At 59.6% G+C, this 14531-nt stretch overlaps 2 protein-coding genes across 4 annotated transcripts in view; both read left to right on the top strand.

Moving 5' to 3' along the window:
- Positions 1-762: 762 nt before the first annotated feature.
- LOC149429845 (large ribosomal subunit protein uL2m-like) lies at positions 763-5610 on the top strand. Its single transcript, XM_089666410.1, has 5 exons — positions 763-945; positions 1020-1135; positions 1585-1695; positions 1894-1967; positions 4913-5610. The coding sequence occupies exons 1-5, from the start codon at positions 785-787 to the stop codon at positions 5129-5131; spliced, it is 681 nt and encodes a 226-aa protein (XP_089522536.1). The 5' UTR covers positions 763-784; the 3' UTR covers positions 5132-5610.
- A 7731-nt stretch (positions 5611-13341) lies between these two features.
- Positions 13342-14531, top strand: part of LOC149429846 (cullin-9-like) — a 53963-nt gene continuing 52773 nt past the window's right edge. For all 3 annotated transcript variants that reach the window (XM_089666408.1, XM_089666407.1, XM_089666409.1), the window contains exon 1: positions 13342-13492. The gene's annotated coding sequence lies outside the window, so the exon portion shown is untranslated. The remainder of the gene's footprint in view (positions 13493-14531) is intronic.

The raw sequence follows: 14531 nt of genomic DNA on the forward strand, positions 1-14531 counted from the left end.
AGGGGGATGTACCTGGTGGGAGGGGTTACATAGGGGGATGTACCTGGTGGAGGGGTTACATTAGGGGATGTACCTGGTGGGAGGGGTTACATAGGGGGATGTACCTGGGTGGGAGGGGTTACATAGGGGGATGTTCCTGGTGGGAGGGGTTACATAGGGGGATGTACCTGGTGGGAGGGGTTATGTAGGGGGATGTACCTGGTTGGAGGGGTTACATAGGGGGATGTACCTGGTGGAGGGGTTACGTAGGGGAATGTACCTGGTGGGAGGGGTTACATAGGGGGATGTACCTGGTGGGAGGGGTTACATAGGGGAATGTACCTGGTGGGAGGGGTTACATAGGGGGATGTACCTGGTGGGAGGGGTTACATAGGGGGATGTTCCTGGTGGGAGGGGTTACGTAGGGGGATGTACCTGGTGGGAGGGGTTACGTAGGGGGATGTACCTGGTGGGAGGGATTACGTAGGGGGATGTACCTGGTGGGAGGGGTTATGTAGGGGGATGTTCCTGGTGGGAGGGGTTACATAGGGGGATGTTCCTGGTGGGAGGGATTACATAGGGGGATGTACCTGGTGGGAGGGGTTATGTAGTCACTCTTCCAATAGGTGAGGCAGTCGGTGAGTAACAGTCGCCCCGGGAATGGTGGGGGGGGGGGTTGGGCAGAATTCTGGGGTAACAATAGTATACAGGCAGGAGGGGGGACTCCTGCAGAGAGTGGGAGGGGTTATATAGGGGGACTCGATAAGAGCTGCTCTGATTGGTCTCGGGGAGGAGAAATACTGACATGGCCCCCCTTTTCTCAGGACGGATCCGCACACATGGAGTCGGCGGGGGCCACAAACAGCTTTTCCGGATGATTGACTTCCAGAGGCTGAATTTTGAACCCGGGCGTGAGAATACGCCGTTCCAGGAGAAGGTGATGGAGGTGCGCTATGATCCCTGCAGGTAAGGGACCCTAGGAGCTGACTCCTCCCCCTCAGTACATGACAGGTCCTCATTATGGGCCGTCTCCTCTGCAGGTCAGCGGACATCGCTCTGGTCGCAGGAGGGAAGAGGAAGCGCTGGATTATCGCCACAGAAACCATGAAGACCGGAGATCTGATCACATCATCTGGACACATCGGGCGCATGGCGGGTACATTCCTGGGTGGGCGGGTACAGTCCTGGGTGGGCGGGTACAGTCCTGGGTGGGCGGGTACAGTCCTGGGTGGGCGGGTACAGTCCAGTCCTGGGTGGGCGGTTCCAGTCCTGGGTGGGCGGTTCCGGACCTGGATGGCGGGTACAGTCCTGGGTGGGCGGGTACAGTCCAGTCCTGGGTGGCGGGTACAGCCCTAGATGGCGGGTTACAGCCCTGGGTGGGCGGGGTACAGCCCTGGGTGGGCGGGTATAGTCCTAGATGGTCGGGGTACAGCCCTGGGTGGTCGGGGTACAGTCCTGGGTGGGCGGGGTACAGTCCTGGGTGGGCGGGTATAGTCCTAGATGGTGGGGTACAGTCCTGGGTGGGCGGGCACAGGCCTGGGTCATGTATGTCTGTTCTTCAGCCATGTGTATCAAAGGTTTAACCCCGCCCCTTTTCCTTCTCAGTGTTGGCCCGGGAGGGGGATGCCCACCCACTCGGAGCCCTTCCAATCGGGACGCTCATTAACTGCCTGGAGGTCATCCCTGGGAAGGGAGCGCTGTGTATCCGAGCAGCAGGTGAGTCCAAGGCCTGAAGTGTTTCCTGGGGACACTCAGACTGGTAGGAATACATGGAGTGCCAGGGTGTTGCGGGACCCCCTGCGTGGAGTGCCAGGGTGTTGCGGGACCCCCTGCGTGGAGTGCCAGGGTGTTGCGGGACCCCCTGCGTGGAGTGCCAGGGTGTGGGACCTCATACTGTATACTCCTCCCTCACAGGAACCTGTGGTGTGTTACTGAGGAAGGTGAACGGGACGGCCATTGTACAGCTTCCATCCAAGAGACAAGTGCAGGTGAGAAAGGACTCTCTCCTCCCACCCTCCCGTACCCCGCCTCTCTCCTCCCTCGCCCCGCCTCTCTCCTCCCACCCTCCCTCGCCCCGCCTCTCTCCTCCCACCCTCCCTCGCCAAGCCTCCCTCCTCCCACCGTGCCCCGCCTCCCTCCTCCCGTGCCCCGCCTCCCTCCTCCCGTGCCCCGCCTCTCTCCTCCTTTCTCTGTCTCCCTCTCCGGTTCCATCTCTCTCTTCTCTGTTAAGCAGCCCAAAGATTATATAATATGAAGCTGGCTTGATTCCCCATCAGCACAGTCCATGTGTGGGGGGGGGGGGGGAACCCGGGGAACCCCTCCCGCAGCACTATTGTGTTCTGAACATAATGATCACTGCTGGTGGCTATAGCTGCTGGCAGGAGTCGTAGCAAAAACCCGACAGGCTGGTGGTAGTGAAGTTTATTGGTGGATCGAATCTTAGCTGGTCCCTGCTGAACCAAGGAGATGGAACCCATCTATGGGCGGCTTTACTCTTCTCTCCTCCTCCTCTGCCACTCCTCCTTCTCTGCCACTTCTCTCCTCCTCCTCTGCCACTTCTCTCCTCCTCCTCTGCCACTCCTCTCCTCCTCCGCCACTCCTCTCCTCCTCCGCCACTCCTCTCCTCCTCTCGCCCTCCACCACTCCTCTCCTCCTCTCGCCCTCCACCACTCCTCTCCTCCTCTCGCCCTCCGTCACTCTTCTCCTCCTCCTCTCGCCCTCCGTCACTCCTCTCCTCCTCCTCCTCTCCTCCTCCTCCTCTCGCCCTCCGTCACGCCTCTCCTCCTCCTCCTCTCGCCCTCCGTCACGCCTCTCCTCCTCCTCCTCCTCTCGCCCTCCGTCACGCCTCTCCTCCTCCTCCTCTCGCCCTCCGTCACGCCTCTCCTCCTCCTCCTCCTCTCGCCCTCCGTCACTCCTCTCCTCCTCTCGCCCTCCGTCGCTCCTCTCCTCCTCTCGCCCTCCGTCGCTCCTCTCCTCCTCTCGCCCTCCGTCGCTCCTCTCCTCCTCTCGCCCTCCGTCGCTCCTCTCCTCCTCTCGCCCTCCGTCGCTCCTCTCGCCCTCCGTCGCTCCTCTCCTCCTCTCGCCCTCCGTCGCTCCTCTCCTCCTCTCGCCCTCCGTCGCTCCTCTCCTCCTCTCGCCCTCCGTCGCTCCTCTCCTCCTCTCGCCCTCCGTCGCTCCTCTCCTCCTCTCGCCCTCCGTCACTCCTCTCCTCCTCTCGCCCTCCGTCACTCCTCTCCTCCTCCGTCACTCCTCTCCTCCTCCTCCTCTCGCCCTCCGTCACTCCTCTCACCCTCCGTCACTCCTCTCCTCCTCCTCCTCTCGCCCTCCGTCACTCCTCTCCTCCTCCGTCACTCCTCTCCTCCTCCTCCTCTCGCCCTCCGTCACTCCTCTCGCCCTCCGTCACTCCTCTCCTCCTCCTCCTCTCGCCCTCCGTCACTCCTCTCCTCCTCCTCCTCTCGCCCTCCGTCACTCCTCTCCTCCTCCTCCTCTCGCCCTCCGTCACTCCTCTCCTCCTCCTCCTCTCGCCCTCCGTCACTCCTCTCCTCCTCTCGCCCTCCGTCGCTCCTCTCCTCCTCCTCCTCTCGCCCTCCGTCGCTCCTCTCCTCCTCCTTCTCTCGCCCTCCGCCGCTCCTCTCCTCCTCCTCCTCTCGCCCTCCGTCGCTCCTCTCCTCCTCCTTCTCTCGCCCTCCGTCGCTCCTCTCCTCCTCCTTCTCTCGCCCTCCGTCGCTCCTCTCCTCCTCCTTCTCTCGCCCTCCGTCGCTCCTCTCCTCCTCCTTCTCTCGCCCTCCGTCGCTCCTCTCCTCCTCCTTCTCTCGCCCTCCGTCGCTCCTCTCCTCCTCCTTCTCTCGCCCTCCGCCGCTCCTCTCCTCCTCTCGCCCTCCGTCACTCCTCTCCTCCTCCTCCTCCTCTCGCCCTCCGTCACTCCTCTCCTCCTCCTCCTCTCGCCCTCCGTCGCTCCTCTCCTCCTCTCGCCCTCCGTCGCTCCTCTCCTCCTCTCGCCCTCCGTCGCTCCTCTCCTCCTCTCGCCCTCCGTCGCTCCTCTCCTCCTCTCGCCCTCCGTCGCTCCTCTCCTCCTCTCGCCCTCCGTCACTCCTCTCCTCCTCTCGCCCTCCGTCACTCCTCTCCTCCTCCTCCTCCTCTCGCCCTCCGTCACTCCTCTCCTCCTCCTCCTCCTCTCGCCCTCCGTCACTCCTCTCCTCCTCCTCCTCCTCTCGCCCTCCGTCACTCCTCTCCTCCTCTCGCCCTCCGTCACTCCTCTCCTCCTCTCGCCCTCCGTCACTCCTCTCCTCCTCTCGCCCTCCGTCACTCCTCTCCTCCTCTCGCCCTCCGTCACTCCTCTCCTCCTCCTCCTCTCGCCCTCAGTCACTCCTCTCCTCCTCCTCCTCTCGCCCTCCGTCACTCCTCTCCTCCTCCTCCTCTCGCCCTCCGTCACTCCTCTCCTCCTCTCGCCCTCCGTCACTCCTCTCCTCCTCTCGCCCTCCGTCACTCCTCTCCTCCTCTCGCCCTCCGTCACTCCTCTCCTCCTCTCGCCCTCAGTCACTCCTCTCCTCCTCCTCCTCTCGCCCTCAGTCACTCCTCTCCTCCTCCTCCTCTCGCCCTCCGTCACTCCTCTCCTCCTCCTCCTCTCGCCCTCCGTCACTCCTCTCCTCCTCCTTCTCTCGCCCTCCGTCACTCCTCTCCTCTCGCCCTCCGTCACTCCTCTCCTCCTCCTCCTCCTCGCCCTCCGTCACTCCTCTCCTCCTCCTCCTCGCCCTCCGTCACTCCTCTCCTCCTCCGTCACTCCTCTCCTCCTCCGTCACTCCTCTCCTCCTCCTCGCCCTCCTCCTCCTCGCCCTCCGTCACTCCTCTCGCCCTCCGTCACTCCTCTCCTCCTCCTCCTCTCTCCCTCTGCCACTCCCCTCCCCTGTAGCATCACCTCCTCGTCTTCTTGCAGGTGTTGGAGACGTGTGTGGCCACGGTGGGACGAGTGTCTAATATTGATCACAACAAGAGAGTGATTGGAACGGCGGGCGGGAGCCGCTGGCGGGGGGTCCGACCTTCTAGTGGACTCTGGAAGAGAAAGGGAGGCTGGGCAGGCAGGAAGATCAAACCTCTGCCGCCAATAAAGAATTATGCCAAACTAGCAGGTGCCAGCCCTGCCCCGCGGGTCTAGTCCCCCACCAAGGACCGCCAGGAGGACGATCCCTCCGTGTTCCACGTGTTTCTGGTCACAACTCTGGGATTTCCCAGGAACTCTGCAGAACCAAAACTACAAATGGAAAGAGAGAACTTTATGGTTCATTTTTTTTTTTTCTTCTGACACGCAACAGGAAGTGACTGAAGATCTCACCAACGTAAGGAACATCCCAATTTAGTTGTCACCAAAACAGCTGTCCCTATGGGAAGAGTTCCACTTTACTTCTGTTCTGATGACGGGTGTTAAATGGTCACCAAGGCAAAGAGGGCGAGTCCCCCGTGATGGCCTTCATCCATCTCTGCCACCACTTTTCTTACTCTTTCCAAAATCTACCAGAAAAAGTTTTGGATTTATGTACACGTTTGAGACGTTCCCTGAGGGGACACCAGAAGATAACCTTCCCTCCAGTCCAGAGAAAAGAAATGTCAGAATAAAAATACAACATATTCGTAAAAGTGTCTGTTTATGAAAGTCGAGTCCAGACATTGACAACATTAAACACAAATATAACCACCGGGCCAGGGACATGATCCTTCATACCTTCCCGTAGATCCAGGCCAGGGACGTGATCCTTCATACCTTCCATCTCCTCACCTTCCCGTAGATCCAGGCCAGGGACATGACCCTTCATACCTTCCATCTCCTCACCTTCCCGTAGATCCAGGCCAGGGACATGACCCTTCATACCTTCCATCTCCTCGCCTTCCCGTAGATCCAGGCCAGGGACGTGAACCTTCATACCTTCCATCTCCTCGCCTTCCCGTAGATCCAGGCCAGGGACGTGACCCTTCATACCTTCCATCTCCTCACCTTCCCGTAGATCCAGGCCAGGGACGTGACCCTTCATACCTTCCATCTCCTCACCTTCCCGTAGATCCAGGCCAGGGACGTGACCCTTCATACCTTCCATCTCCTCACCTTCCAGTAGATCCAGGCCAGGGACGTGACCCTTCATACCTTCCATCTCCTCGCCTTCCCGTAGATCCAGGCCAGAAAAAGTTTTGGATTTATGTACACGTTTGAGACGTTCCCTGAGGGGACACCAGAAGATAACCTTCCCTCCAGTCCAGAGAAAAGAAATGTCAGAATAAAAATACAACATATTCGTAAAAGTGTCTGTTTATGAAAGTCGAGTCCAGACATTGACAACATTAAACACAAATATAACCACCGGGCCAGGGACATGATCCTTCATACCTTCCCGTAGATCCAGGCCAGGGACGTGATCCTTCATACCTTCCATCTCCTCACCTTCCCGTAGATCCAGGCCAGGGACATGACCCTTCATACCTTCCATCTCCTCGCCTTCCCGTAGATCCAGGCCAGGGACATGACCCTTCATACCTTCCATCTCCTCGCCTTCCCGTAGATCCAGGCCAGGGACGTGAACCTTCATACCTTCCATCTCCTCGCCTTCCCGTAGATCCAGGCCAGGGACGTGACCCTTCATACCTTCCATCTCCTCACCTTCCCGTAGATCCAGGCCAGGGACGTGACCCTTCATACCTTCCATCTCCTCACCTTCCCGTAGATCCAGGCCAGGGACGTGACCCTTCATACCTTCCATCTCCTCACCTTCCAGTAGATCCAGGCCAGGGACGTGACCCTTCATACCTTCCATCTCCTCGCCTTCCCGTAGATCCAGGCCAGGGACGTGACCCTTCATACCTTCCATCTCCTCACCTTCCCGTAGATCCAGGCCAGAGACATGATCCTTCATACCTTCCATCTCCTCGCCTTCCCGTAGATCCGGGCCAGGGACATGACCCTTCTTACCTTCCATCTCCTCGCCTTCCCGAAGATCCAGGCCAGGGACATGACCCTTCATATCTTCCATCTCCTCGCCTTCCCGTAGATCCAGGCAAGAGACATGACCCTTCATATCTTCCATCTCCTCGCCTTCCCGTAGATCCAGGCCAGGGACATGAACCTTCATACCTTCCATCTCCTCGCCTTCCCGTAGATCCAGGCCAGGGACATGACCCTTCATACCTTCCATCTCCTCGCCTTCCCGTAGATCCAGGCCAGGGACATGACCCTTCATACCTTCCATCTCCTCGCCTTCCCGTAGATCCAGGCCAGGGACATGAACCTTCATATCTTCCATCTCCTCGCCTTCCCGTAGATCCAGGGACATGAACCTTCATACCTTCCATCTGCTCGCCTTCCCGTAGATCCAGGGACATGAACCTTCATACCTTCCATCTCCTCGCCTTCCCGTAGATCCAGGGACATGAACCTTCATACCTTCCATCTCCTCGCCTTCCCGTAGATCCAGGCCAGGGACATGACCCTACATATCTTCCATCTCCTCGCCTTCCCGTAGATCCAGGCCAGGGACATGACCCTACATATCTTCACATCTCCTCGCCTTCCCGTAGATCCAGGCCAGGGACATGACGCTTCATATCTTCCATCTCCTCGCCTTCCCGTAGATCCAGGCCAGGGACATGACCCTTCATATCTTCCATCTCCTCGCATTCCCGTAGATCCAGGCCAGGGACATGACCCTACATATCTTCCATCTCCTCATCTTCCCGTAGATCCAGGCCAGTGACATGACCCTTCATATCTTCCATCTCCTCGCCTTCCCGTAGATCCAGGTCAGGGACATGACCCTTCATATCTTCCATCTCCTCGCCTTCCCGTAGATCCAGGCCAGGGACATGACCCTACATATCTTCCATCTCCTCGCCTTCCCGTAGATCCAGGCCAGGGACATGACCCTACATATCTTCCATCTCCTCGCCTTCCCGTAGATCCATGCCAGGGACATGACCCTACATATCTTCCATCTCCTCGCCTTCCCGTAGATCCAGGTCAGGGACATGACCCTACATATCTTCCATCTCCTCGCCTTCCCGTAGATCCAGGCCAGGGACATGACCCTACATATCTTCCATCTCCTCACCTCGTAGATCCAGGCGAGGAACATGACCCTTCATATCTTCCATCTCCTCACCTTCCTGTAGATCCAGGCCAGGGACATGACCCTTTATACCAGTACCAGACTTTCCCTGACATCCCCTCCCCCTTGTATAGCCATTCACTGGGAAGACCAGCAGTATGCTGAGAACAGAGGTTGTGATCACTTATTAAAGAGGGGAAAGCGATATTTATAATGTCTCCTCTATCTATACACCTTTCATTGCTGTTATACCGTATGGGTTGTCTTACAAGGTGAGGGTCACATGGACTACCGGTGAGGTTGGGTGGGTCCCGGCGCAGACGGGTGGGTCCCGGCACAGATGGGTGGGATTGGGCCGGTTTTGCACGTTCAGTTTTTGATGTTCCGTCATTTCTAGTTTGAAATTTTCTATAAAGAGCTGGAACTTGGTGTACGGTGAGGAGAGGGAAGACTCCTTGTGTCCATAGAAGAGTTCCGGGGGAGAAGGCAGAGCGTTCCACGCCCATCTAACTGCCATTCCCACATACATTCTGGAACAAAAGATGGCGCCCGGCATGTGGAGGAGATCGGCGTTCTTCTCCAACAGGAAGGAGTCATCGGTAAAGGACGAGGAAGAGAGGTTGGATTATCATATGTACACTCCAACAGAGTGGGGGGGGGGGTTTGAAAAGAAAGGGGGGAGGGGTTAAGGTACCATGGAACAGGGGATGAGGTCCCCCAAAAACTCCAGGCTTGGCCTGACCACCACCAAAAAAAAGGGGGTGTTCAAATATACATAGTCTACAGAGAAGAAAAGCCAGAAGGTGGGGGAAGCCTTGGAGTGCCCCCCATAGGGGTGAGTATGAAAGGCGCAGTGTCCTGGGGTCTGGGTTGTCGGGAATGCGTCCTCGGGGTTCGGGTTGTCGGGAATGCGTCCTTGGGGTCAGGGTTGTTGGGAATGCGTCCTTGGGGTCGGGGTTGTCGGGAATGCGTCCTTGGTGTCAGGGTTGTCGGGAATCTGTCCTCAGGGTTGTTGGGAATGCGTCCTTGGGGTCGGGGTTGTTGGGAATGCGTCCTTGGGGTCGGGGTTGTCGGGAATCTGTTCGGGGTTGTCGGGAATGCGTCCTCGGGGTCGTCGGGAATCTGTCCTCGGGGTCGGGGTTGTCGGGAATCTGTCCTCAGGGTTGTCGGGAATCTGTGTTCGGGGCTGTCGGGAATGCGTCCTTGGGGTTGGGGTTGTCGGGAATCTGTCCTCGGGGTCCGGGTTGTCGGGAATCTGTCCTCGGTGTTGTCGAGAATCTGTCCTCAGGGGTTGGGGTTGTCGAGAATCTGTCCTCGCGGTTGTCGGGAATCTGTCCTCAGGGTTGTCCGGAATGTGTCCTCGCGGTCCGTGTTGTCGGGAATCTGTCCTCAGGGTTGGGGTTGTCGGGAATCTCTCCTCGGGGTCGTCGGGAATCTCTCCTCTGGGTCGTCGGGAATCTGTCCTCGGGGTCGTTGGGAATCTGTCCTCGGGGTTGTTGGGAATCTGTCCTCGGGGTTGTCGGGAATGCGTCCTCGGGTCCGGGTTGTCGGGAATCTGTCCTCGGGGTTGTCGGAATCTGTCCTCGGGCTCCGGGTTGTCGGGAATCTGTCCTCGGGCTCCGGGTTGTCGGGAATCTGTCCTCGGGGTCCGGGTTGTCGGGAATCTGTCCTCGGGGTCCGGGTTGTCGGGAATCTGTCCTCGGGGTCCGGGTTGTCGGGAATCTGTCCTCGGGGGTCAGGGTTGTCGGGAATGCGTTCTCGGGCTCGTGGGTTGTCGGGAATGCGTCCTCGGGGTTGTGGGGAATGCGTCCTCGGGGTCGGGGGTTGTTGGGAATGTGTCCTCTGGGTTGTGGGGAATCTGTCCTCGGGGTCCGGGTTGTGGGGAATCTGTCCTCGGGGTCCGGGTTGTGGGGAATCTGTCCTCCGGGGTCCGGGTTGTGGGGAATCTGTCCTCGGGGGTCGGGGTTGTCGGGAATGCGTCCTCGGGGTCGGGGGTTGTCGGGAATGTGTCCTCGGGGTTGTGGGGAATCTGTCCTCGGGGTCGGGGTTGTCGGGAATGCGTCCTCGGGGTCGGTGGTTGTCGGGAATGCGTCCTCGGGGTCGGTGGTTGTCGGGAATGCGTCCTTGGGGTCGGGGTTGTCGGGAATCTGTTCGGGGTTGTCGGGAATGCATCCTCGGGGTCGTCGGGAATCTGTCCTCGGGGTCGGGGTTGTCGGGAATCTGTCCTCAGGGTTGTCGGGAATCTGTGTTCGGGGCTGTCGGGAATGCGTCCTTGGGGTTGGGGTTGTCGGGAATCTGTCCTCGGGGTCCGGGTTGTCGGGAATCTGTCCTCGGGGTTGTCGAGAATCTGTCCTCGGGGGTTGGGGTTGTCGAGAATCTGTCCTCGCGGTTGTCGGGAATCTGTCCTCAGGGTTGTCGGGAATGTGTCCTCGCGGTCCGTGTTGTCGGGAATGCGTCCTCAGGGTATGGGTTGTCGGGAATCTGTCCTCAGGGTTGGGGTTGTCGGGAATCTGTCCTCGGGGTCGTTGGGAATCTGTCCTCGGGGTTGTCGGGAATGCGTCCTCGGGTCCGGGTTGTCGGGAATCTGTCCTCGGGGTTGTCGGAATCTGTCCTCGGGCTCCGGGTTGTCGGGAATCTGTCCTCGGGGTCTGGGTTGTCGGGAATCTGTCCTCGAGGTCCGGGTTGTCGGGAATCTGTCCTCGGGGTCGGGGTTGTCGGGAATCTCTCCTCGGGGTCGGGGTTGTCGGGAATCTCTCCTCGGGGTCCGGGTTGTCGGGAATCTGTCCTCGGGGTCCGGGTTGTCGGGAATCTGTCCTCGGGGTTGTCGGGAATCTCTCCTCGGGGTCGGGGTTGTCGGGAATCTCTCCTCGGGGTCCGGGTTATCGGGAATCTGTCCTCGGGGTTGTCGGAATCTGTCCTCGGGCTCCGGGTTGTCGGGAATGCGTCCTCGGGGTCCGGTTTGTCGGGAATCTGTCCTCGGGGTCCGGGTTGTTGGGAATCTGTCCTCGGGGTCGGGGTTGTTGGGAATCTGTCCTCGGGGTCGGGGTTGTCGGGAATCTGTCCTTGGGGTCAGGGTTGTTGGGAATCTGTCCTCGGGATCCGGGTTGTTGGGAATCTGTCCTCGGGGTCCGGGTTGTCGGGAATCTGTCCTCGGGGTCCGGGTTGTCGGGAATCTGTCCTCGGGGGTCCGGGTTGTCGGGAATCTGTCCTCGGGGGTCAGGGTTGTCGGGAATGCGTTCTTGGGCTCGTGGGTTGTCGGGAATGCGTCCTCGGGGTTGTGGGGAATCTGTACTCGGGGTCGTCGGGAATGCATCCTCGGGGTCGGGGGGAATGTGTCCTCGGGGTCGTGGGTTGTCGGGAATGTGTCCTCGGGGTCGTGGGGAATGTGTCCTCGGGGTCGTGGGGAATGTGTCCGCGGGGTCGTGGGGAATGTGTCCTCGGGGTCGTGGGTTGTTGGGAATGTGTCCTCGGGGTCGGGGTTGTCGGGAATCTGTCCTCGGGGTTGGGGTTGTGGGGAATGTGTCCTCGGGGTCGTGGGTTGTCGGGAATGTGTCCTCGGGGTCGTGGGTTGTCGGGAATGTGTCCTCGGGGTCGTGGGTTGTCGGGAATGTGTCCTCGGGGTCGTGGGTTGTCGGGAATCTGTCCTCGGGGTCGTCGGGAATGTGTCCTCGGGGTCGTGGGTTGTCGGGAATCTGTCCTCGGGGTCGGGGTTATCGGGAATGTGTCCTCGGGGTCGTGGGGAATGTGTCCTCGGGGTCGTCGGAAATCTGTCCTCGGGGTCGTGGGTTGTCGGGAATGTGTCCTCGGGGTCGTGGGGAATGTGTCCTCGGGGTCGTGGGGAATGTGTCCTCGGGGTCGTAGGTTGTCGGGAATGTGTCCTCGGGGTTGTGGGGAATGTGTCCTTGGGGTCGGGGTTGTCGGGATTGCGTCCTCGGGGTCCGGGTTGTGGGGAATCTGTCCTCGGGGTTGTCGGGAATGTGTCCTCGGGGTTGTGGGTTGTCGGGAATGTGTCCTCGGGGTCGGGGTTGTCGGGAATGCGTCCTCGGGGTCGTGGGTTGTCGGGAATGTGTCCTCGGGTCGTGGGTTGTCGGGAATGTGTCCTCGGGGTCGTGGGTTGTCGGGAATGTGTCCTCGGGGTCGTGGGTTGTCGGGAATGTGTCCTCGGGGTCGTAGGTTGTCGGGAATGTGCCTCGGGGTCGGGGGGAATGTGTCCTCGGGGTCGTGAGTTGTCGGGAATCTGTCCTCGGGGTCGTCGGGAATGTGTCGGGGTTGTGGGGAATGTGTCCTCGGGGTCGTGGGTTGTCGGGAATCTGTGCTCGGGGTCGTCGGGAATGTGTCCTCGGGGTCGGGGTTGTCGGGAATGTGTCCTCGGGGTCGTGGGGAATGTGTCCTCGGGGTCGTGAGTTGTCGGGAATGTGTCCTCGGGGTCGTAGGTTGTCGGGAATGTGTCCTCGGGGTCGTGGGGAATGTGTCCTCGGGGTCGTGAGTTGTCGGGAATCTGTCCTCGGGAATGTGTCGGGGTTGTGGGGAATGTGTCCTTGGGGTTGTGCGTTGTCGGGAATCTGTCCTCGGGGTTGTCGGGAATCTGTCCTCGGGGTCCGGGTTGTTGGGAATGTGTCCTCGGGGTCATGGGGAATGTGTCCTCGGGGTCGTAGGTTGTCGGGAATGTGTCCTCGGGGTCGTCGGGAATCTGTCCTCGGGGTCGTCGGGAATCTGTCCTCGGGGTCGGGGGGAATCTGTCCTCGGGGTTGTCGGGAATGTGTCCTCGGGGTTGTCGGGAATCTGTCCTCGGAATAAAGGACAGGGAAGAGGTGATAGTACCGCCCCCCCAGAGACCCCCATCAGTGGGGGTGACGCCCATCGTCCTCTCTACCAATGACAGCGTCCCATGAGGGAGACTCCCAGAGATGCATCTTTCCCGCACTATGTGTCCGGGTCACCCAGAGAACATCCCGGATGTCGGGGTCACCAGAACAGGAAATCTTCCAATGGGGACACCAAACACGCCCCTCCCCCGCCTGACAGGCTCCCCCCATCTAGTCATCTGATTGCAGGATCCTATTAGTGTAATGGGCGCGGTCTTCATCGGAGGGGCGGAGCAGATGACTGGGGGAGGCGTGTTCTGGAATTATTAGGCCCGCCCCCTGAATTGAGTTTGCACAATGCATGAAGGTGATTGGCTGCTGGAATCCGCCCACCGTGCGGCCCCGGAAACCTCCGCCCAATTGACTGCAGAGGAGGCCGAGGATGGGAGGGGCCGAGCTGTGATTGACCGGTCCCTCCCCGGAATCTCCTCCCGCATAATGGCCTGGCTGTAGTCTTTGTGACGTCAGCAGACCCCGCCTCTCTAACGAAGCCAATCAGAGAGCCAGGCCCGGAGCTGGGTGTATCCGGTCACGTGCACAGGCGGGATATGAGGTAACCTGGAGGTGAGTTGAGGATATCAGGGGGCGCCCCGGGGGAAGGGGGGGTCGGAGCGGAACGTAACGTCACGTCATCGGTGCCCGGATCTCCCGCCCAGAGAATCGGCTCCGTGTGTGAGGGGGGGAGGGGTGTACACCCAGCATCCTGCCCCTCCCCGGGGGGGAGGGGGTGACTCCGCACACAGCCCCTCCCATAGTGTGTGACCACACCCCCGTATACAGCCCAGTGACCACAGCCCCTCCCCCAGAAGGTGACCACACAGCTCCTCATTGACCACACCCCCATACTGAGCCCCTCCCCCATTGTCTGACTCCACCCACCTGTAGTTGCATGGGGTTGGATGATGTTGTGACCCCGCCCTGACCTCACAGTGTACTTCAGTGGAAGCCCCTCCTCCATGGTGTGTTATGATTGGTCCCTCCTACTGTGAACACCCTGAGGTAGGTGGAGCTTCACATGTAGAGACCACCAGCACATGGCAGCTACCCCTCCCCTGTTCAGTGACCCCGCCCCCAGATATGCACTTGTGACCAGACACCACCCCTCCTTCATTAACTCCGCCCCAATGATGCAATGCTCCTCCCCTTTAGAAAATATAAAAGCCCCCCAGGGGGTGGAGTTCTCCCTTAATCATGGAGGGGAGGTGTCAGGGCTCCTCCCACATGTCCTATGACATCAGACCAATGGCAGCCATGGATGGGGGAGGTGAAGGAATGACCCCCCTACACCCCACAATCTGATCATAAACCAACTGGGGCCCCCTACTGGATACACAGTCCTGGCCAGGAATCCCGCCCCTCCCCCATCAGACACGCCCCACTTCCCCAGACCATTCCTGCCATGACCAATGTCTGGCATTCTCAGGTTCATTTCCTGTATTGGTGACCCATCCCCCGCAGAACCCCAACATGGACAGAATTATTGGCACCCTCCATGGAATATTTGGTGGCATGCCCCTTAGAACCAATCCCTGAACTCAATGTCTTCCTGGAACCATCAATGAGTTTCCTCCACCTCTCTCCTGGAATTCTGGAGCGCTCTTCT

Source organism: Staurois parvus, unplaced genomic scaffold (genome assembly GCF_062004578.1).
Source record: "Staurois parvus isolate SC_StPar_1 unplaced genomic scaffold, SC_StPar_1.0 ptg002692l, whole genome shotgun sequence".
Taxonomy (NCBI): domain Eukaryota; kingdom Metazoa; phylum Chordata; class Amphibia; order Anura; family Ranidae; genus Staurois; species Staurois parvus.